The sequence below is a fragment of the Terrapene carolina genome, unplaced genomic scaffold (genome assembly GCF_002925995.2).
Source record: "Terrapene carolina triunguis isolate 2854851 unplaced genomic scaffold, T_m_triunguis-2.0 Scaffold69, whole genome shotgun sequence".
Taxonomy (NCBI): domain Eukaryota; kingdom Metazoa; phylum Chordata; order Testudines; family Emydidae; genus Terrapene; species Terrapene triunguis.
Window position 1 is genome coordinate 6,173,389 of NW_020664420.1, and position 23,046 is coordinate 6,196,434.

At 43.9% G+C, this 23,046-nt stretch overlaps 1 protein-coding gene across 1 annotated transcript in view; it reads left to right on the plus strand.

Annotated features, from left to right (window-relative positions):
- SLC14A1 (solute carrier family 14 member 1 (Kidd blood group)) overlaps positions 1-23,046 on the plus strand; it is a 52,883-nt gene that overhangs the window by 6,633 nt on the left and 23,204 nt on the right. Inside the window, exons 2-4 of the mRNA XM_026649215.1 lie at positions 12,865-12,936; positions 18,177-18,336; positions 19,080-19,269. Of these exons, the coding sequence (XP_026505000.1) occupies positions 18,192-18,336; positions 19,080-19,269 (335 nt within the window). The 5' untranslated portion in view covers positions 12,865-12,936; positions 18,177-18,191. The remainder of the gene's footprint in view (positions 1-12,864; positions 12,937-18,176; positions 18,337-19,079; positions 19,270-23,046) is intronic.

Genomic DNA, 23,046 nt, shown 5'->3' on the forward strand with positions numbered 1-23,046 from the left:
GGCTCCCCCGTCGACTCCGCGTACTCCTCTCGCGGAGCAGGAGTACCGGCGTCGACGGAGAGCACTTCCAGGATCGATCCCAGAAGATCGATTGCTTACCGCCGGACCCGGAGGTAAGTATAGACGTACCCTTAGTCTCTAAGGTGCCACAAGTACTCCTGTTCTACTTGTTTACTTTCATAATTATCCTACATTCACCACCTTAAAACTCTACATAGTACATGGGGTTTACTACTTTACGCATTTTAAACATACATCTATGATTTTGCAACATCTTGTACAACTAATAAACTTGACAATACAAAATCAAGATTACAATTACCACAATCACGCTGATAACGATCACAGCTTTGAATGACGATCTGCACAATGGATGTAATTCCACGTTGCATGCTTGGTCCCACCAGGTGGAGCTAGTTAATTGCCAAATTCTCTGTGCCTGGCTATTAAGCTTTTAAGATCCAGGTTCAAGTGAAGATAGAATGCCCAAACTTGGGTCTTGTTTTTAAAGCATCCTCCTGTAACCTGAATTCAGCCTGTCATTCAGTTACATTACGGAAAATGGGTTTGGGATGTAAAGTCTTTCCATTTATCACTGCAGTGAATTTTGGTGGGGTACAAAACATTGGCCAATCAGAATAACAATTTTTGGATCTATACCGAAAGTGGTTATTTCCAGCCACCAAGTAACATTTACCATTCCCAGCATAAGCAGTTTTTACTTCACCAGTTCCCCAGCATCTCAACCGTACTGTGCAGTTTGGAGATTGCTCCTGCAGAGTGAACTCACACGCCAGCAGCTCTGTCGGTAAGACATTACACCGGCATATGTGGGTGTCTCCCAGGGGCAAGCATCAAGCCAAGGTGAGGGATAGCTCAGTGGTTTGAGCATTGGCCTGTTAAACCCAGGGTTGTGAGCTCAATCCTTGAGGGGGCCGATCTGGGGCAAAAATCTGTCTGGGGATGGGTCCTGCTTTAAGCAGGGGGTTGGATTAGATGACCTCCTGAGGTCCCTTCCATCCCTGATACTCTATTCTAGGGCTTTCCAGATCTTGTCCTTATCTCACAACAGTATTTGAGGAGGAGAATCAAACTTTATAAGTTACCGTATCTTCCAGTACTCAGAGAGGTTTAACAAGGGTTTGAATGACCTGATGTTCTGCAATTTCTGGGATGGATAGCATAGGTGGAATAAGGAGTCCTGTATTCTTTTCATGGTATTGGAGCCTGGAGAGGTTTTGTTGTTATAGTTTTACACCAATCAGGCTCATCACATTTTCAATTTCTCTGGGGTTATAAAAGAGGGCAATTTCCCTCATTCCATATCAGTGAGAGTGGCCTTGATTTTGTCTAGTACATTCTCTCCCGGCATAGAACAGGGTATGGCCCTGGCCATTGCCCCGCTTTGATAACTTTAATTGGTTTGGTTAACTTGTTCATTGACTTTGTGCTGTACTTCCTTAAACAAACTGCATATTATATACATTCAAAAGTTATTGATTAATGAGTTCTTTCCTGTGCTCATTCCTCGGGCTCAGGATGTCCTGGCGTTGGAATGCTTGGTCATGTTCCCACCAGGGCTCAATGGCTGCCTGGTTTCAGACTGATGCTCTGGCTCCAAACCACCCTGCTACATCACTGGCAGATAGGCTCCATTGGCTTCGCCTTTGAATTGATTCGGGGCCTTTACTTCTGCATTTGTCTCAACAAAGTCTTCCCAATAGTCCTTTATCGTTTTGCCATACAATAGGCCAAGCTCCGGCAGACAGAATCCTTTTGGCAAAGGCAATGAAATCAAATTAAACAAAGCGGTACATGTCTACATTGAACATCATTGTATAGCACTTCTTTAAGGGGCCTTAAAACCAATCCATTACCGGGTCCTGCCTCTGCCTTGAAGCACTCTGAGTTTTTCTTTTCAATGTACCTTTGTGCCACCCTTATTTCTACCCTTTTCGATACCCAGAAAGGTACATATTGATAAGCCCTTGTTTGCGTAAACTTTACAGGAAACACAAAACCTGTATAATGCCCCTCAGGCCTAGCATACCCATATGGAAAATTCAAGGTACCATTCCCTAAATAGGGATTGATGCGACGACTGTCAATTCTTACACAATTATCATGGTTTGCTTGTTCTTAGACCACTTACAGAATTGAATGCGATATCCAGTGGCATTGTTTATTTCACCCCACCACTGACCTGGGCTTCTGGCCCTCACCTCAGTGACAGAGACTTCCTCATATCCCCAAACTTAGATTGTTATTTCTGTGTTTATTGAGTTGCATTTTCCACATACCGCAGTGGTAGACTTCTTATGCGCGATGACACCAGCTTCGCCATACACTGACAGTAGCCTGAAAAATCCAACCCAATTTCTGGTCTTCCCTTCATGGGAATCTTTGTGCAACTTTAACTGAGTAGGAGGTAGCCATCGATCCTTGCTTTTAGGTCCTGCTTCTATTTGTACCAAATAAACTGCAGGGCTGAGTTTTTGTATTATATAGTATGGACCTCCCCATCCAGATGCCAAAAATGGGGGGGTTGTCTGGGGTTAACTGCATCATCATTCTGTACCCTGCTTGCCAATCTACATTTTGGGCTTGTTTGTTGAAGCATGTCCTCATTTTGGCATGATCCTGCCCCCGCTGCTGTGCAATAGACACATACGTGTCTCATAAATTTTCTCCCCGCAGTCTTATCGGCAGAGCTATGACCAACCCTTCCTTCATTAGGTTTGGCAACAGGATCAGCGAACAAATGTTCTGGGAATCTCATCTCTCCACCCATCCTGGCAACAAAAGGAGTGACACGGGCTGGTTTACTTTGGCTTCCTCCTTAAATACAAAAGAATCAAAGGCCACTTTTCATCCCAGTCTTTGCCTGATTCACACACCACATTGTTTTGATTGTTCGGTTTGTCCTTTCCACCAAGCCAGAAGCCTGAGGCTGGTAGGGAATGTGACATTTTTGCTCTTTTTCCAGCATGATGAATGCACCTTTCATTACCTTCCCTGTGAAAGTTGTTCCTCGATCACTGTCTATGGCCTGGGGCATTCCCACCTAGAAAAGACATGCTCCACCAATAGTCTTGCTGTAACAGGTGCAGTGGCTTTTCTAGTAGGCAAGGCTTCTATCCATTTAGTAAAGGCATCAACAATCACAGGCTATGGCTACACTACAGCGCTTACAGCTGTGCCACTGTAGCACCGCCAGTGCAGATGCTCTAAGTCAATGAACAATAGCTTTCCCACCAACATAGCGCTATCCACACCAACGCTTAGGTCAATGTAACTTACGTCGCTCGGGGGGGGGTGGCTTATTCACACCCCTGCGTGACATAGCTTATACCGTCTTAAGCGGTTGTGTGTACATAGCCACAAGTAAATATTGGTTGCTGCTTCTTGTAAATGGAAACTCACCTGCACAATTGGCAATCTTTCCAGGAATCCCTGAAGTGCTGGGCCTAGATAAATCCACATTTTGTATTCCTTGGTGGATTGTTTTTAGCACAACACATGAAGTTTTACTATTGGGCCACCTTACTTAGTCGCTGATAAGTGGCATCAGCGTTTTGGTGGGCCCCCCCAATGGCACATCATGCACCAGTCTTAACATTTCCCTTTGAAGGGGCAATGGTGGAATCCAGACCGGGTCATGTAAATCATCCCCTTCACTAAGCAACAAGTTTTCCCTGACAAGGAGCCATTTACCCTTCAGCTGGTTTAGCTCCCCGTGAGTTACTTTGGGTGTAAAAGCGGATAGCCCTGGATCAGACTCTTGCAATGTTACTAAATCACTGTTTGCTGCTTGCGCTCAGGTGGTACCAGCAAGGACTGGCTAATTAGGGGCTGGACCCACCCAAAAAGCAAATCCTGGGCACCTCTCAGCTTGACAGGTCATAGCCCAGCACCTCTGGGCTTGTGGTGTCAGTTATGAAAGCAAAAGAATTGCTTGGGCCCCTTCTTTCATTACAAATTAAGCATTGAGCAAATCCTGTGAGTGGGTCCCGGCCTACCATCAGCCGCTCAGGGTGAAGACCTTCAGAAGTTAGATTCTGTACTGCATTGGGATAAAAGGGTGAGGGGGGGCCCCCTGGAGAGGGAATTCCTCCAGAACACTCCTCTGGAGCACCATCAATTCATAGTCCCACGCCGGCAAAGGTGAGGGTTCTTTAAGAGGACAGACGGCAGTTGGCTGCTCTCAGCAGCCAGCGACTGTGTTAAACTAGGACTAGATACTGGCCCGGCATTACAGTTTCACATGTCCCAAGCCCACCCGACATCTGAAACGTGTCCCGGCCCACCGCACAGCCAATACGTGTTTTTCACAGAGGCTCTACTGCTTTTCAACGCCCGTTCAGTACTCTGGAAGCATAAGCAATAGGGTTTTCTCTGCCGTGATAGATAGCCCTGAGTGAACACGGCTGAAATGGCTGGGTCCCTGGTTGCTACAAATAGTCCAGAAGGTTTTATATAATTTGGGGCACTAGGGACTGGAGCTGGTGTCACCTTTTTGAAATGATACACTACCTGGATGTGCTGGAGGCTCCATTCCCACTCTAGCTTTTTCTGCTGCAGCGGGGAGAGGGGTGTGTGCCGCAGTGGCTGAGGTAGTCAAGGACAAAAATCCCAACAAAAGCTTGTCATGCCAGTGCTGTTTCTGAGGTAGGGCAGGGCAGCTCCAAAATCACTTTAATATTTTGTTTGTCTCGAGCAGTGTTTCCCAAACTTGTTCCGCCGCTTGTGCAGGGAAAGCCCCTGGCGGGCCTGGCCGGTTTGTTTACCTGACGCCTCCGCAGATCCGGCCGATCGCGGCTCCGACTGGCCGCGGTTCACCGCTCCAGGCCAATGGGGGCTGCGGGAAGTGGCGCGGGCCAAGAGACGTACTGGCCGCCGCTTCCAGCAGCTCCCATTGGCCTGGAGCAGCGAATCGTGGCCAGTGGGAGCAGCGATCGGCGGGACCTGCGGACGCGGCAGGTAAACAAACCAGCCCGGCCCGGCAGGGGCTTTCCCTACACAAGCGGCGGAACAAGTTTGGGAAACACTGGTCTAGAGTGGTTAGTCCCAGGAAGGAAACCTCCTACTTCACTAGCTGGGCGTTTTTCTGGGTTTAGCGTGAGTTGAGCTTTCATCAAAACCTTAAATAGGGCTTCCAATACTTTTAAATGGCTTTCCCTGTCAGTAGGCTGCACCAGCATATCGTCCACACATTGCACAACGTTTTCTTCATAGGTTTAACCCTAATTAGTTGAAGTTGTTTTCAATCTAGGGCAGTTTAATCTTTTTTACTGTTGCTTTAGTTTCAATACAGTTATTCTTTTTCACTTACAAAACACCACCATCTAGATTTTTCGCTCCCTGATAACATTTACTTTACACCACAGTTAATCATACTTTTTAGATACGATTTTTCATGGGGAAGCACCATTTTTTTTTTATATTTGCTGATCTTTCTTGGCGCTGGGTTGTGGTTCCAAAGCACACAGCAATCTGAAAAAGAAAGCACGGCCTATCATGACTCCTCTCTGGAGCCCTCATGGGACTTTAATTAAGTAGCATGTTTTGTTTACATTTCTTTTACCCCCGCATATGCGGTGGGGAAATGCACATTCCTCCATAATTTACCATATACTGTTTATTTACTATAACATTATAATAGTCATTGCAATATTCACATGAAGTATAATTGCTTATTTTGTGCTCACAGAATTTCCAAACACCCTTATCATCGTGACTGTCTGATTACTCAGAGCCACCTTAAGGCCCAGTGTTCCTAATTGCATCGCTTGTTGTCGTGTTTAGATGCTGCTTGTAATTATTAGAACGGGGAGCACTGGCTGTTGGGAGTCTGAAAGGACAGGAAACAAGAAGGAGGGGGGAAGAGTTGAGGAGGCTGGGAGAGTTACAGGGTGTGCAGCTACAGCTTGGAGAAGAGACTTGCACTGTAAATAAAGTTCTGTTGAAGTTGCTAATACTTTGCCTGGTGGATACAACATTTTGGCGATGAGGATGGATCTTCTGCCTCTGAACCCACCTGCACCCTTTCTGCAAAGCCCAGGTGAGCCTCCAATTGCTTTTACTGCCTGGATCTGTATGTTTGAGACTTATCTGCTTGCAATCAGTGCTACAGAGATTTCTGAAGTAAGAAAGCGTGCTCTGCTAATCCACTGCCTTGAAGCAGAAGGGCAGTGTATATTTTACATTTTTCCCCTTGCAGATGATAAATATGAGACTGCACTCACTGCATTAAAGAACTTTTTTGTGCCAAAAGTGAATGTAGTAGCTAATCACTACAGATTTCGCCAGCGTGAGCAGAAACCAGGGGAGACTATAATGCAGTATATGGCTTCCCTGAGGAGTCTGATTGTAACTTGTGACTTTGGGAATATGGCAGATGAGATGATTAGAGACCAGCTCATTGAGAAAACAACAATGCTTCAGGTAAGAGAACGCTTACTTCTAGAACCACAACTTACACTAGAAAAAGCAATAACCATTGCTACTCAGATTGAGTCAGCTACAGCTGACGCCAAAATAATGAGCCAGGGTACAAGAGGCCCAGTCCAGGCTGTGACTCCTTTGCAGAAAAGTTCACTATCACTGCAGACAAACAGTTGCAAAAGGAAAACTAATGAAAAGCCACTGAATCAGCGAATGCAAAATACAGTAAAAGCATGCTTTCGCTGTGGATCCCCACAACATCTTGCAAGCTACACAGGATGTCCAGCAAAAGTAGCTCAGTGCAATCATTGCAAAAAGATTGGGCATTTTGCTAAAGTATGTCGCAGTAGCCAGTTCAATCAACAGGTGCATGCCGTTACAATACCAGATGTTACTGTGCTGAGTGTAGACAAAATCACTACTGCACATATTCCAGAACAGATAAAGTGCACTGTAAATGTTTCTGCCATACCCTTGGACAAATCACACTCTATTCAGCTAATGTTGGACACTGGCTCAGCAGTATCTATACTACCTGATTCCATCTATTTGCGTTACTTTAAAGATGTGCCTCTTACTGAACCCAAACTTCACTTGGTATGCTATTTGAAAAACCATATTCCAGTACATGGCTGCCTGCCAGCAATAGTTACTTTTGGTGATCGCTGTGTAACTGCGGAGTTCTACATTGTCCACAAAGGCACTGCTATCCTTGGCAGAGATTTATTAGCTGCTTTAAATCTCAGGGTAGTTAATGGACGAATTGATCTTCCTCAGCAAAGCACTCTTGCGGTACACACACCAGTTTCAGCTGGGACCCAACTCCAGGTTGAGGAGAAACTCGGCTGTGCTTATGGGTTTCTGCATAAAGTTAAAATGCGGAATAATGTGTTGCCTGTACGACAGAAAGTACGGCACTTACCATTTTCAGTCAGGGAAGCTGTTTCAGAGGAACTTAGAAAACTTGTTCAAAAGGACATTATTGAAGAGACTAACTCCTCGGAATGGGTTTCACCTATAGTAGTGACGCAGAAGAAGTGGGAGACATTCGCCTTTGTGTGGACTTAAGGGAGCCAAATAAAGCTATTGTGATTGACAGCCATCCTCTTCCTCAGATAGAGGAAGTATTTGCAGAACTCCGTGGAGCAAAGATGTTTTCTACTCTTGATTTGCAGAGCGCATACCACCAGGTTATGTTGCACGAAGATAGCAGAGACCTCACAGCATTTATTACACATGAGGGACTATTTCGTTTTAAACGTGTTCCATACGGTCTCGCATCAGCCCCAAGTGCCTTTCAAAAAATGATGTCATTGATTCTGAAGAATCAACATGGAGTTCAGTGCTATTTGGATGGTATTATTGTGTTTGGAAATACTACTGAGGAGCATGACAATAACCTGCAGTCTGTACTAAACTGCATCAGCAAAGCAGGCCTCAAGCTCAATAGGTCCAAATGCAAATTTAGACAAACTGAACTCTCCTTTCTGGGGCACACAATTTCACAGGCTGGACTAAAACCTGATCCAGATCATATCCTGGCAATTTCAAATGCTCCTCCTCCAACAGATTTGCAAACCTTACGTTCCTTCTTGGGTCTTACCTCCTGGTATGCAAAATTCATTCCCAATTATGCTTCTGTCACTGAACCATTACGAGAATTACTACGGAGAAGTTCAAACTTAGTGTGGACAACGGATGCACAAGTTAGTTTCGAAAGGGTGAAAGACTTGATTGTACATAGTCCAGTACTTGCATTATTCAGTCCCGCATTGCCCACAATTGTAAATACTGATGCTTCTGATTATGGACTTGGGGCTGTCCTCACACAACTTCATGAGGACAACACTGAGAGGACTGTTGCATTTGCTTCAAGAACACTAAGTAATGCTGAGAGAAAATATTCTACTGTTGAAAAAGAATCACTTGCTTGTGTCTGGGCTACTGAAAAATGGAGAACTTACCTGTGGGGCCGCACGTTCAAGTTGCGCACAGACCACAGCCCTTTGACGACGTTGCTCACCATGAAAGGACTGGGAAGAGCAGGATATCGTATTGCTAGATGGTCTACAAGACTACTCTCTTTCAATTATGAACTGGAATATAAGCCTGGAAACGAAAATGTGGTAGCTAATTGCCTTTCTCGCCTGCCTTTGCCTTCACCAGATGGTCCACCAGAGGATGAGGATGTAGTAGTTGCGCTTATTACAAGCACTCTTACTGCAGTTACAAGAGAACAATTTCAAGCTGCTTGTTCAGCGTGTCCAATTCAACAAAAACTATGGGAATTTCTGACAAAGAGATGGCCCAGTAACCCTAAAAACCTTGACCCAGTTTTGCTGCCTTATTTTAGAGTTCGGGATGAACTTTCTTTGCTCGATGGCTGTGTGCTACGAGGTAGACACCGGCTACTTGTGCCAGAAGAATTACAGTCAAAACTCATACACCTGGCACACGATACTCATCAAGGAATTGTCAGAACCAAACAACGACTACGGGATCTGTATTGGTGGCCAGGGATGGACTCTCAAACTGAAGCACTCATAAAATCCTGTGTCACTTGCCAAATTCATGATAAGACAGCAGTGACATGTAACCCTACATTACAGCCTGTTCCTCTTCCTGAATCTGCATGGGAAAAAGTGGCGATTGACATTGTAGGACCCTTTGACACTGCTCCAATTGACTGCCGTTATGCCATCACTTTAATAGACTAGTTCAGCAAATGGCCTGAGGTAGCGTTTACATCGCAAATTTCTTCTGCTACAGTAATTAAGTTTCTCTCTTCAGTTTTTAGCCGGGAAGGTAACCCCAAAGAACTGGTTTCAGATAATGGTAGTCAATTTACTTCCCTGGAGTTTGAAACTTTTCTAGCAGAGAGGAACATTTTACACAGGAGGTCATCCCTATATTACCCTCAAGCCAACGGAGAAATCGAACGGTTTAACAGAAGTTTGAAAGAGAGTTTGCAAACAGCTAAACTGGAAGGGCGATTGTGGATACCCTTCACTACTGATTTCTTGCAAGCATACCGGACTACACGACATGCCACAATGCAAAGATCACCCGCAGAGTTACTTCATGGGAAACAGATGACTACTAAACTGAACATTGCTGGATTGTTAAAGGCATGACCTGATGCCCCAAACAAGGATGATGTGAGAAAGACAGTTGAACAGAACCAAGCAAAGTCTAAGGCTTTCACAGACAAACGGCGGGGTGCTAAGAAACCAAAGTTTGAGTGTGGTTCCTTTGTTAGAATACGAAAACCTGGAATCTTACGCAAAGGGGACCATAAATTCACAGCTCCTCTTAAAATCATAGAGAAGAAGGGACCTTACACCTATTGACTTTCTGAGGGGGGGGGGTATGGAATGCTTCTTATCTTGCACCTGCCTATGCACCAAGAGGAGATTATGCCAATACCCAGTCTGCATTGGATGACTTCACTGTAGAACCAACACAAAAAGACATTACACTGGAACCGGGGCTTGAGAGACGGCCTGTCAGACTCAGACGACCACCTGCCTGGACTAAAGACTATGTTATGTAGTATCTACAGTGTTTTCAGTGTAATATTCCTGCCAACAGTATAGTGTCTTGTTTCATATTTGTTCCTGGGGTTAGAACAACAATGTTTATTTTAATTTGGAAAGTTTCTTAAGACAGGAGGGAATGTGGTGTTTAGATGCTGCTTGTAATTATTAGAACTGGGAGCACTGGCTGTTGGGAGTCTGAAAGGACAGGAAACAGGAAGGAGGGGGAGGAGGTGAGGAGGCTGGGAGAGTTACAGGGTGTGCAGCTACAGCTTGGAGAAGAGACTTGCACTGTAAATAAAGTTCTGTTGAAGTTGTTAATACTTTGCCTGGTGGATACAACACTTGTGTACCTCACCCCGCCATTGCTCCAGAAGGGCACTGTCGTTTTAATTTTTCATTCTTCTCCTGCAGCTCTGAACTGCTGTTTTATTGCTGAAAAAGGATCCAGAGTCTCTCCCCGCTCTCCTGGGTCTGGCTGCCCCTGCCACAGCCATGACCGAGACATTGAACTTTATAAAAACACTGAGATAACCAAAGGGTTAAATGCTAAATAACAAAGCCAAACAACACTAGCTACCTGTGTTTGGCAAAAAGTGTCTATCAGGGTTGCAACTTTGAATGAAAGATGCAAATGGATTTTTAGTGGCATTTTTAAAAAGCCAATTCATTTTAAACATAGCAAATAGGGTTTTGATAGAATAGAAGTGTTGCTTTAGGTCCTTAAAACCTTACACAAATATAGTTTCACATTTAAAAAAAAAAAGTTTGCTTAACATCCCTGGCCCTGCTCTAATTATTTTTACACAGTTGTTCCCAGATTACATGCCCTTCTTGTACATTCAGAGGCAGTCAAGTTCCAATGGAAAACCCTGATTTCCTTTTAGTGACTTTGACTAAATCATCCATAGTAAATGATTCAAATCAGACTGTCTCTCTGCCTGCAGCTGCCATTTACAATTGTTTATTTACAGGCGATTCCTTTCGGAAAAGGCCCCATTTTCCTTCAGAACAGCTGTAAAGATTCCTAAAAACAAAAGCATAGTGATGGTAATTTCCAACCTCCCCTCTCCCCAACCTCTCCACTCCCCTCCCGCATAATTTGTTTGACTGCCAGGGCTCCACCCGGCATGACTGTACCGAGTTGTACTGCCATAACTAGGTTTTATTATCAAACCAAGCATTCTCTTCTTATAATACTTTCACTCTACCATTTCCACAACCCCCGAAGCTTTAATTCCCTCCAAACTCTGTAGTGTTAACTGGTGCAAACGCTCCTTTTAACTCCTCACTCTTGTTCCTTAAATCACTTACTTATCTCCCACAGAGACACACAGTCACCGGACGATTTCACTCAGCGGCACTGAACTTATTTCTGGGCTTTTTTGCACTCATACGGCAAGGTGGTGCTCTTTGCCCGGACAGACTTAGCCACCACGTACAGTCCCTGAAACACAGCTGCCTTAGTCTGTGGTTTCTTTACCTTCAGATTGCTTAAGAAGGCAGTATTGATATTTGTCTCCAGGGTCACCCAAAGGTCTTATTCTTTAAAACTTCAGCGGCATTTAATGGACCGCTGTTGTGCTCTGCCAATAATGTATCTATTTACAGCAGTCACCAGACCTTTGCAGGGCTCTTTATGGCATTCAGCAGACCTCGGCCATGCTCTGCCAGGCATTCTTTTACAGTGGTATCCAAAGTCCCTCCCTCTGTTCCCCTGGTGTTACTGAATTTCTCTTTAGGAAAGAATTCTATACTGGCCCCCGAGGATAGATCGCTACCCCTTCACTCTGGGGGTTTACAGCACCTGACATTCATGTCCGCGGTCCCTTCATGGCTCACCAAAATGTTGGAATAATGAATAATAATATGAGAAATCACCAAACACGAATTTAACCATAAATTCCTTTATTAAATCCAAAGCCCAAATGGTACTTTATGCAGTTGCTCTGAACATGTCTAACAGCCTACAAATAAGCAGTCACCGCAACCAATATAGTAACAGAGTATTCTTAAGTTTGTGAGCAGTATACTTACAAATAGGCCAAACCTCGGGATGACTATTTCATTCTGGCATATTCCAGCATGATCAAGTAGGGTCTGACCAAGAACCTACAGTTTCATGGCTCTCTTTATACTCTTCAGCTAACTTGTTAGTTTTAGCAAAAACCCAGTCTGAAGCAGTTTAATCCTTGCTAATTCCCTTCCTCCAAGGCCTTCCTTTCTTATTTCTCTCCCCATCCTTGCTTGCTTTGGGCTTGTTTCTTTGAAGACAGTTTCCCTTTGTCTTGTTAATGCAGCTCTTTATTTTATTAGTTAGTTTTGGAATCATACATCTTTCCCACACTCCAAGTAACATTAGTTATTATTCTCACGGCTTTCTTTTACTTGCTGGTTGGGGCCTTCTCCCTACTAGCCACAAATGATAAAGCAAATCTGTTATTTTCTTAACCAAACATAAGCTAACTCTAATTTTCTAATTGCACATTTATCCTACACAGTGGAGCATGTCTAGCAAGCATAATAAATGCATTAGAAGCTTGCCAACATTTGGGATTGTGTGTGCGCACACGCATGCACATCACAAAATATGCATTTTGTACTTAATATTGAGCAACATGAACTTTTAGATACATGGGAACAGATCTTAATCAACGTCAATGGAGCTACATTTATTTACGCCAGCTTGAAATCTTTCACAATAAAAATCCTGAAGGAAGTGAGATATAATGAATGTAACTGCATGCTGGAATAAAAAAGGACCCCATGGGGCTTTAAATCCTCTTAAAATTATACAGAAACTTGAAAATTCTCAGGGTCGCATTGGCAACAAGAGAAATTCTAGTGTAGAGAAGAGAATACCTGATTACTTTTCTATCTGCAGACTCGTAGGCGAAGATCAACTCCCTCCTCCCCCCAAAACACACAGGAGAGAAGTTGGAAATCAGCATTATCTGTGAGTATTGAGCTAATAATTCTAATGAAAGTCTCTGGTCCTTTACCAGCTACAAGTAAATACAAGTAGTGTATCATAATGTATATTTTCTAATGAATGGACTACTAGATGTAACATTTTATTTCAACATGTGAAATAATATTTACAGCCCATGCCAGATGTTCCAGGATTCAAACCCCACCATCCACTTCACCACTCTTCAGCGTTAGTGGGTCACTACTGTAGGTGTGGTGACAGCAGAAAGCTATGGTTGCAATGTACAGCAGAATGGAATTGACTTGATTTGGGGAGAGGATACATTTATGCAATACCTGGAGCTCCATTATAAGACATATTGGCTCTGGATAGATGAGAGAGAACAATCAACTGGCTTCTCATTCACTGCAGAAGAATCACTGCTGTAGCTTAATTTTTGTACAACAGAAATTCATGTGTTTTTTTTTCTTCCAATAGGCTATTTGATTATAACTATGACATATTTTAACTAAACAGTATTGTTCTTCTAAAAGCTATAATTTACTTAAGGCTACAGTGAGATATCTTACCTAACAGCTCAAAATTCTCAAGGTAAGGGGAATAAAAAAAAAAAGCAGTTGGAATGATTGGATAATGTGAACAATGCACCTATTTTGTGTAAATCAGCAGTAAATAGAGTAACTCTGTGATGTGACAGGTCAGAATTTGACAGGACAGTTCCTTGCATCCTGATCGCTTTCTAAATGCAGTTCTTGGGTGTTTATCTCTCACTCTTGAGCTGCATAAAATAAGAATTGGAGCAGACCCATACATGGAGTTGTATCGTGTTCAAAATGAAACTCCCACAAAATACACATCAGGAATATTCCTTAGCTCATCTACTTTTATTGTAGGTTCTATCGATCCACCAGCAGATTTTTTTTTAAATGGTTTCATACCGAACCAGTAGGGAGCACATGTTATAAATTATCATTGTAAATCCATAGAGACTAATGGAGTTACTCTGGATTTACGGTGACATAATCAAGAACAGAATTTAACTCTTAACTGGAATCTTAGCACACACACACACACACAAAATTCACAGAATCATGAGAACTCAGAGAGAGACAAAAGAAATTGAAGCCAATTACTTCAGTCACATGTCACTGCAGAATTGTCCCCTGATGTACATTTTCCAGTTCCTCCCCACCTCTAATTTAAAATACTCGTTAGAAGAGTGGAAATCAATGTTAATTTTACTTTAATAGCATATTTATGTATTAAAGGACGAACTGTTGGCCTGAGTAACTATCATGAATTCAAGAGACTTACTCTAGATTTACTCCCATGTAACCTATATCAGAATGTGCCCCTGTGAGCGCATTTTTCAACATAAGATTTCATGTCATTACCTTATAGTATCGTAGACTGCAATGAAAACCGCTGTAAGTCTGCAGTTTCATTAAAAACATTCAAAACCAACTCTGTCGGCCTCAATTTTTCAATGGGTCAGATCTCACTTTAGCTTTCCTTTGAGCACTAGATGGAGTCATCAAATTTTAGTTTACACCTTGCAGGTTGTACAGAATTCTCTGTCCATTTGGGTGTGGCAGGTCGTTGCTGAGGGAGTAGAAGAGAGGCTCATCTTGTTCTTTATTAATATATTTGTTTATAAGAATATAAAGACCAAATCATACAAGACTCTTGGGCAAAATAAGCTGATTTCCCCATCCTCCAGCAGCAAGCATACTACTAATATCATGGCAAGAAAGCCGGGATACATTACATAGCTATTTTGATAGATGAGCCAGTAATTTGGAAGCCAGGCTGTGATCCTGCATCATTTAAGTCAATGAGAACAGGATCTGGCCCTTAATAATTCCATGACCCTTCCTGAGATTAATCATGAACTCTGTCTATTACATGCCATGCTGCTGTGGGCAGGTTTCCTACTGATTTCCTTATGCTTGCCCTTTATCACACATGACACGCTAGGAAGAATGAACGGCTGTTCTCTGAGCGATGTTTGTGACATCTCCAGTAGGCCACTCTTGGCCGACTCGCTTCTTGATGGACACAGGCCTAACGAATCTGAGTATAAGCACCACCTCTGGCCCGCCCACTCTCCAGACCTCCCAGCAAGAGTGCCGCTTTTGGATATGCTGGAAGACCAGGTAGGCATAGCTTTAATGCAGCCTTCTTCTGAGGATGAAGTTCAGGCCAGGGCAGTGGAAGGGCACGTCCAAACAAATGTCACACTCTCCTCTCCCTTTGCCTCGCTACCCGCACAGAGAACTGGGGCAATTTCTCCTCTCAGTTAGGTCCATGAAAATCCAGAGCAATTCCACTCAATTCAGTGGAGTCCCCCAGATTTACACCTGCATAGTGGAGAGCAGAATTTGTCCCATAAGATAATTGTGTTTAAATTAATTGACTGTCCCCTTAAGCGTTTCAGAACACATGAACTGATAAACAACATAATGACTAGGCCCTATTGGCGTTCACACACACTCTCTTACATTTAGAACTCCGCATCTCACTGAGGCTTAAAGGATTAATCTATAGCCCAGGGCAAGTGTTCCTTCGAACAGAGAGAGGAAACTAGTGAAAGCTGCCCTAATCATGTTTTTCACCACAGGGCAGGTTCTGCATAGACAGTAAGCACCAATAAAGTTTAAATTTCACTATTAATTTAGGACCCTATTCAACAAAACACTTAAATCCCTTCTTGGCGTCAATGGAATAAGCCCATTCTTAAACTCCTTACTGAATAGGAATGGATTCATGCATGTACAGACAGTTAACTATGTGCTGTCTTGAATTTCGGCCTTAAGCATGTACTATTTTCATCTCTACTATACGACTTACCTGACCAGGTACGCAGACCCTTCTTCGTAGGGACATTATGTTCCCTACTGTGTAACATTTCCAAATTACTTTGCTGTAAACCATCTCAGTTAGCTTTCCAGCGGCAAACCATTGTACAGGCAATCATAAAATCTGAGTTTTACAGCCTCTTTGGTACATGCCTCGGTTTTGCTGCCAAGCAGTGTGGCGTCTTTGTATTTCTCCGTGTGTTTTAAAAAACCCGTCCTGGACAGACCATTTCATTTACCAAGTGTTTACAGCATGATCTCTTTCAGATAAACCGCTCGTGTTTCAGTTTGTCATTTGGGTCCTGCAAGGGACATCCCAGGTGATGTTCGTCAATAACCCTATCAGTAGGCTTATCGTGTACACAAATACCTAGTTACTCAATCAGAATGCAAGGAAGCATGTGAGGTATGCTAAGCGCTGAATACATATTACATTTTTCTGCCAAACCCAAAACACACTTTCTATTGGTTTTATGAATTAGCCAATTTTTTTCTGCATAATAATTAACAGGGGAAAAAATCATTCTTTTGTTTAAATGTTGAGTCATTTGTCTGTACATTCAACCATTGCCCACAAGCACTTTTCCTGGATGGAAAATTCTGATACTTGATTTTTTATACTGGAAGTGGCCAAGTACACCTCCATTCTGAAATGAAAGATTTAAAAAATAATAAAAGTACAAAGCATTTGTTGCAGTGATTATGCCTAGGAAAGTGAGGAAGGTGGGAAGGTTAAACAAAAAACAAAAATGAGTAACAGAACCATGGAGATAAGTATGTACAGGCCTTGCTGCACTGAGTAACCACATGATCTCATTATTGTCATCGTTTTCTTCCTTTTTGCTCCCCTTACTTGTCTGTTGATCCCCCTTATTTATTGGGTCACGCACCTGAAGTAAGATTGTACGCTCTTCTGGGCAGGGGTCACATCTGCACTTGTTTGGGTGCGGCACCTACACTAGCATAGTTTTGGTTTTTCAAAAAATAAAGTGATTTTTGTATGTCTGGGCAAAAAATGATTTTTATATTTTTTTCAAAGTTGTGCATGGAGCATGAGTTCTATCCCTACTGCCGCCATGAAGCGCCAAGTGACCCTAATGTTCAGCATAGTGTTAACTGTTAAGCCCTAAATGGCTATAGACTTATTATAATCTTTGTGTGTAAAATATAATGTCATATTTAAATTATCTACTCATAGTCTTACCAGTGGGGGTGCCCTAGTACATTTTGCTTCCTGTGTAGGCAATAGTCCACCAATCAGAACAGATGTAGTTTTAGTTTGCCATTCACTGCAATGTCTTCTTTTCCTCAACAATTGGCCTGGGTGGGTCCTATCGCGCCAAATAGTGAGTGAATTCCGATGAAAGCTTTGGGGATTTTGAGCTCATGGTGCTAAATTGGGAATTGCTCCCTAAGCACTTGAGACAAGTTTTTCAAAAATAGTGTGTGTGATTAGGATCCTACATTCATACGGTCTTTCCGATGACTTCAACAGGCCTCGGATCAGGCCCTTAGTCTCTTAAATAAGTGCTGAGCACTTTTGAAAATCAGGCATTCAGGCCCAGAACCGCAAAGGCATTTAGATGCCCAACTCCCATTGATCTCCATGGGAACTAGGCACCTACCTATCTTTGAGGCTCTGCACCTAAGACCCTAATTCAGACAAACATATAAGAACAAGCTTATCTTTAAGCAAGGGAGTAGTGGTGTGAGGGACTATGCATGTGCTTAAAGTTAAGCCTGTGTTTTTGTGCTTTGCTGTATTTGACCTCATTTAAGTGATTAAATATGGACATGTGGTCCTACCTTTAAGCACTCACTTTTGATGGCTGGAAGAAACAGCTAGACAAATTCAAACCAAAAATAAGGTGAAAAAAATGTTAACAGTGAGTGTACATATCCATTGGAACAGCTTCCCAAGGGATGTGGTGGATTCTCCATAACATGGAGTTTTGGGACTAAATCTTGGCTCCACTGACGTCAGTGGCAAAACTCCCATTGGCTTCAATAGGGCCATGGTTTCACCCTTTAAATCAAGAATTGATTTAGTTCTAGAAGGTAGGTTGTAGCTGAACCACATGTTATTACTGAGTGAAACTATGGCCCGGATTACGCCTCAGGTCATTCTAGATGACCATGGTTCCTTCTGGCCTTCAGATTTATGAAACTATGAAAATCTTGACCTTGGGTATTGGGGTGAGGGGCAATACAGAGAACCTGACAGAGATTGAAGACATGACCTTCTCATCCAATGAAGAGCGATACTTTAAAGAAAAGCAGATAGTTCCATAATAGACCACCTTCTCTCTAATTGCTCCCAGTTTCAGAGTGCAATAAATACTAAGTGGCAGAGGGAATAATTGGGGCATCGTAATGCATTGTCTCCTTTCCTGAATTCCTTCAAAGGCTCTGAAAGCACCCATGGAGGGTGTTGAAGTCAAGATAGAAACGAAAGGGGAAAGGAAGACACAAAACCAGACTCCAGTGAGAAAATGTGGGAAGCGAGTCTGCAAAGCCGTGGGCTATATCACAGGAGACATGAAACAGTTTGGAGTCTGGCTTCAAGGTAAGCCCATTTCAACTGAGCCAATTAGAGTATATCAGAAAAGCACTGTGGCTAATAAATAGCGACCAGCGTGTTCCATCTGTGTTAACTAATTCAAGGATGATCTGGTTCAATAAACTGCAGAATAGAAATGATAATACTGAACCATTCCTACATTGTAGGGAAAATGCCCCCTTGTGCAAAGAGCCAGCCCAAAGCTCATCCACCACCCAAGTCCAGAGGGTGCATAAGCTGAAATTCACCCCATGTGCTGGCCCCTCTGCAAAGGAGTGAATTTCATCTTGTGAGCATAACACAGGATGTTTATTTCAATGTTGTGTCGTTCCTTATCATGCTCCCCTTTCTTTCCACAGACTAAGTTTATCATGCCCAAATGCCAGTGTGAAGTTAAATCATTCAGCCATGGGTTTTGATCGCTCAATAAATCAGCAGCGAGATACTCACCTAATCTGCCATCCGAGATGCAGACATCCTAAGTAAGCCAGTTTGTATGAATCTGGCCCTGTATGCTTTAGAATAGGGAACTCTAACAGCTGCGCTATTCGTCTCCATTAGTCTTCCAGCTGCAAACCATTGTACAGGCAATCATAAAATCTGAGTCGAGTTTTACAGCCTCGTCGATAACGTGCCTTGGTTTTGCTGCCAAGCAGTGTGGCATCCTTGCATTTCTCCGTGCGTTTCCAGAAAACTGTCCTGGACAGACCATCTCATTTACCAAGTGTTTACAATGTGATCTCTTTCAGGTAAACCACTCCCATTTCAGTTTGTCGACTGGGTCCTGCGAGGGATATCCCAGGTGATGTTCGTCAATAACCCTCTCAGTGGGCTTATCATGATTGTTGGGTTCCTGGTCCAGAATCGTTGGTGGACGATCACAGGCTGTTTAGGAACAGTTGTCTCAACATTAACAGCACTTCTTCTGAATCAAGACAGGTAGGTTGGTCTTGTGATTTAAAATATTGTGATAAGTGAGAAATAAGATCCACGTTCAAATATCTGCCCTTTGATGTGCTGAGTAGCTAATACTGCCTTAGCTTAACATATCAATAGAAAGAAAAAGTGCTTCCTAACCGATTCTTATATAGGTTGTTATACTCTGAAACATAACCGTGGGGGAATGCTGTCTTCACTAAGAAATACATTTTTCCTACACCTTCAAGGACCGAGCTCCTGAAATCCTAACTGAGGCAAAACAAGCCCAGGAGCTAGGATATGTGCACACTGCAGTAGACCAACCTGAGCTAGCTTTGGCCTAGCCAGCTAGAATAACAGTAACAGTGAAGCCATAGCTGCTGGAGTACATACCCATGGTGCTATGGCTTCACTGCTGCTGTAGTCTGAGCTAGCTCTATCATAGAATTATAGACTCGTAGGGACCTCGAGAGGTCATCTACTCCAGTCCCCTGCACTCCCAGGAGCCTGTGCCCTGTGCCGGCAGCTCCTTCAGTGTGGCTGAAGGGCACCAGGCTCGCCAGCAGCTGTCCCTGGTCGCACTAGTCCTGTCCGTGAGCGTGCGAGCCACTTGCACACACTAGCACAACAAGGGACAGCAGTTCCCAGTAAGGCCCTGGTGCTCTGCAGATATCCAATTTATATCTGCATTCGTGGGGGTGGAGCACAGGTGGGGCCTTGGGGAGAGAAGGCCAAGCAGGTGTGGGCCTCAAGGCAGAGCAGGGGGCATGGCCCCCCACTTCTAGGAAGCGTCTGGTGCTTGCACACAGCCTCCCCAAATTCGGGAGTCACACGCCACCCATGCCTGTTCTCAGAGGTTAAGGAGAGCAAATATTTTCCCTCCTTGTAACAACTATTTATGTACTTGAAAACTGTTATCATGTCCCCTCTCAGTATTCTCTTTTCCAGACTAAACAAACCCAATTTTTTCAGTCTTCCCTTATAAGTCACATTTTCTAGACCTTTAATAATTTTTGTTACTCTTCTCTGGACTTTCTCCAATTTGTCCACATCTTTCCTGAAATGTAGCATCCAGAACTGGACACAATACTTCAGTTGAAGCCTACTCAGCACAGAGTAGAGCAGAAGAATTACTTCTCGTGTCTTGCTTACAACATTTCTGCTAATATATCCCAGAATAATACGAAGTGTTACACTGTTGACTCATATTTAGCTTGTGATCCACTATGATCCCCAGATCCCTTTCTGCAGTACTCCTTCCTAGGCAGTTATTTCCAATTTTGTATGTGTGCAACTGATTGTTCCTTCCTAAATGGAGTACTTTGCATTTGTCCTTATTGAATTTCATCCTGTTTACTTCAGACCATTTCTCCAGTTTGTCCAGATCATTTTGAATTTCCATCCTATCCTCCAAAGCCCTTGCAACACCTCCTCAAAGCTGGCCCTATACCAAATGGCCCCCCAGGTGAGGAGCATCTTTGGCATCCCACCCCCTCCATTTCTTAAACTTTTGAATACCTTATTTTTTATTGCATTTGTAGCCCATTTCATGACTTTGATGCATGATTTGCGTGCATGATTTATCCCTGTCACACAAGACGATAAATTTGCACTCTAGGATCTGTAAATCTGTATTTATTCTTGCCATATATAAGCAAATAAAAAAATTTATTTCCTCTAAGCTTATAGAAACTTTTTAATTTTAAGAATAACGGAAATGTACTAACATCAAGAAATGGAACTGTGCCCCAACATTGGCATTAAATAGTGTTATGGTAGGTGACAGCCTTAGAAGAGGTGGGGCCAGAGCACAGCAGCTGCCTAGGAGAGCACTTGGCTGCAGTGGCGGCAGGCTGCTCCTTGCCCAAGCTGGGCTTCCAGGGACAGCGGCCAAGCAAGCTGGTGCCCCCCTGAAGTCCCCAGAAGCCAAGCCTGGGCAGGGAGCAGGTTTCTGCTGTTGCCCCTCCCCAGCCAGGGGTAAGCCAGGCAGCTGCTGCTGCGCACAGCATGCTGGGGGGGAAAGAGTGGGTTCCAGCTCACTCAGCCTGTGTCCTGGAAGCTGAGCCCAGGCAGGGAGCGGGCTGCCGCTACAGCTCCTCCCCAGCCAGGCTGTCTCCCAGACAACTGGCTACGCTGCACAGAGCAGAGACTGGGAGCAGCTCCGTCCCGCTCCTCGCCTGGGCCAGGCTGCCAGGGAGAGCAACTGAACATGCTGGGGGGTCGGAGGGGGAAGCTGGCGCAGCAGGAGGACAGAGCCCCTTCCTCCCCCCCACAGGTAACGTGGGAAAGGGGGGAGGGGGCAGGGACAGTGCAGGGCCCCGGGCTGGGGTTGGGGCAGGGAGGAGACCTCCTTTTTAGCTGGTGCCCCCCCCAATATAGGGAGGCACCAGTCGTCATCGTCGTTCGAAGATAGGTTTTCGAAGCTCAGACTCATTAAAACCTGCACTCATCACTCACAACTGTGATCATCAGCGTGAGCAGAATCCTCAAAGCTATCCATACATTCGGAAAAGTGTCCTTCAGCTCTGCCTCATGAATGAATTGGAGAACTTGGGGTGGAAGGTGCTTCCCATGTTGCAAAATGTGACGGATGTTGTCCAATTCGACACAGAGGTCTTTATCATTGACATCCTAACATTACCCATGTGTCAGCATCCGGTGAAGGTCCACACAATTGTTCAAGAGTGTTTTCCTATCCACCGGTAGCTTACTACGGTCATACAAAAAACCCCAGGTCATTTTGGGAGCTTCATTTGTCCCAACCTTTCTTTGATGGACACTTGAGCAGTGTCAATGAGCTAGCAAAAAAACTCCCTCTTGAATTTTTCTTCCAAGCTTCCCATCATCTCATCTCTGCCCTCATAATCAAACTGTCTCTTCTTCCAATGAGTTTCCTTGAAGACAGGCTCAACGTCTAAGTTTTCCGCCATTTCTCTGGCAGTAGTGAAGGCATCTTCAAATCCGTTGTCTCTGTAGGCCACTGTGAAATCACAGCCGCTTCTCATCAAAGTAGTAGCAATCACGATGTCCACTGACTGAGTTTGTAATCTCTTGCTTACAACATTTACTTGGAACAAGATATCGTGCCAAATCACAACTGAGACCTGAAATTTGAAGTCAGTGATGCGGTTTGCCAGGCTTTATGCCTCGTGTCAGATTCTGGCTTCGGCTTTACTCGATTGTGCCAGTTCCATCGGGGCATTGTAAACCTCAGTCACTGAAGTATCTCACTGGCCAGTTACACTGTCAATGTGCTCTCCCAGCGAGTATCACTGATTTGTAATATTGACTGTGAGGATCTTCCACCTGATAGTTGATGCTGAAAACAGGACGTATATCCTTTGCGGTACTCCGAAGAGAGATACTGAATCTAAAGCAGATGACACTGCATGTGACAGAACCAGGTTGAGGGAATGGCAGCCACAAGACATGAAGAGAGCTCTTGGATTCAGTGCACGGATCCTTGCCTGGACACCACTGTTGCTTCCCTTCATGTTCGCACCATTGTCATAGCCTGGGCCGCGGCAGTCCCGACGCTTTATTTTATTCTCATTCAAAAGGTTCATAAACAGTTCTGTTAGGTCTTTTCCAGTAGAGTCATCCACAGACCAGGAACTGGTCTTCTGCTCGTTTTCCATGTCTATGCATTTATTTAGCTTGAGCCTGGACTTGATCTCCATCTGTTGGGAGTAGGCCGTAAAATGACCTGGTGACTTTTCATGTTGCTTCAGATCATCAGCTAAGTTATGCCAGTAATTGTACCCGGAAAGCGCAAGCAACGATTTAGCATTCTTGTCA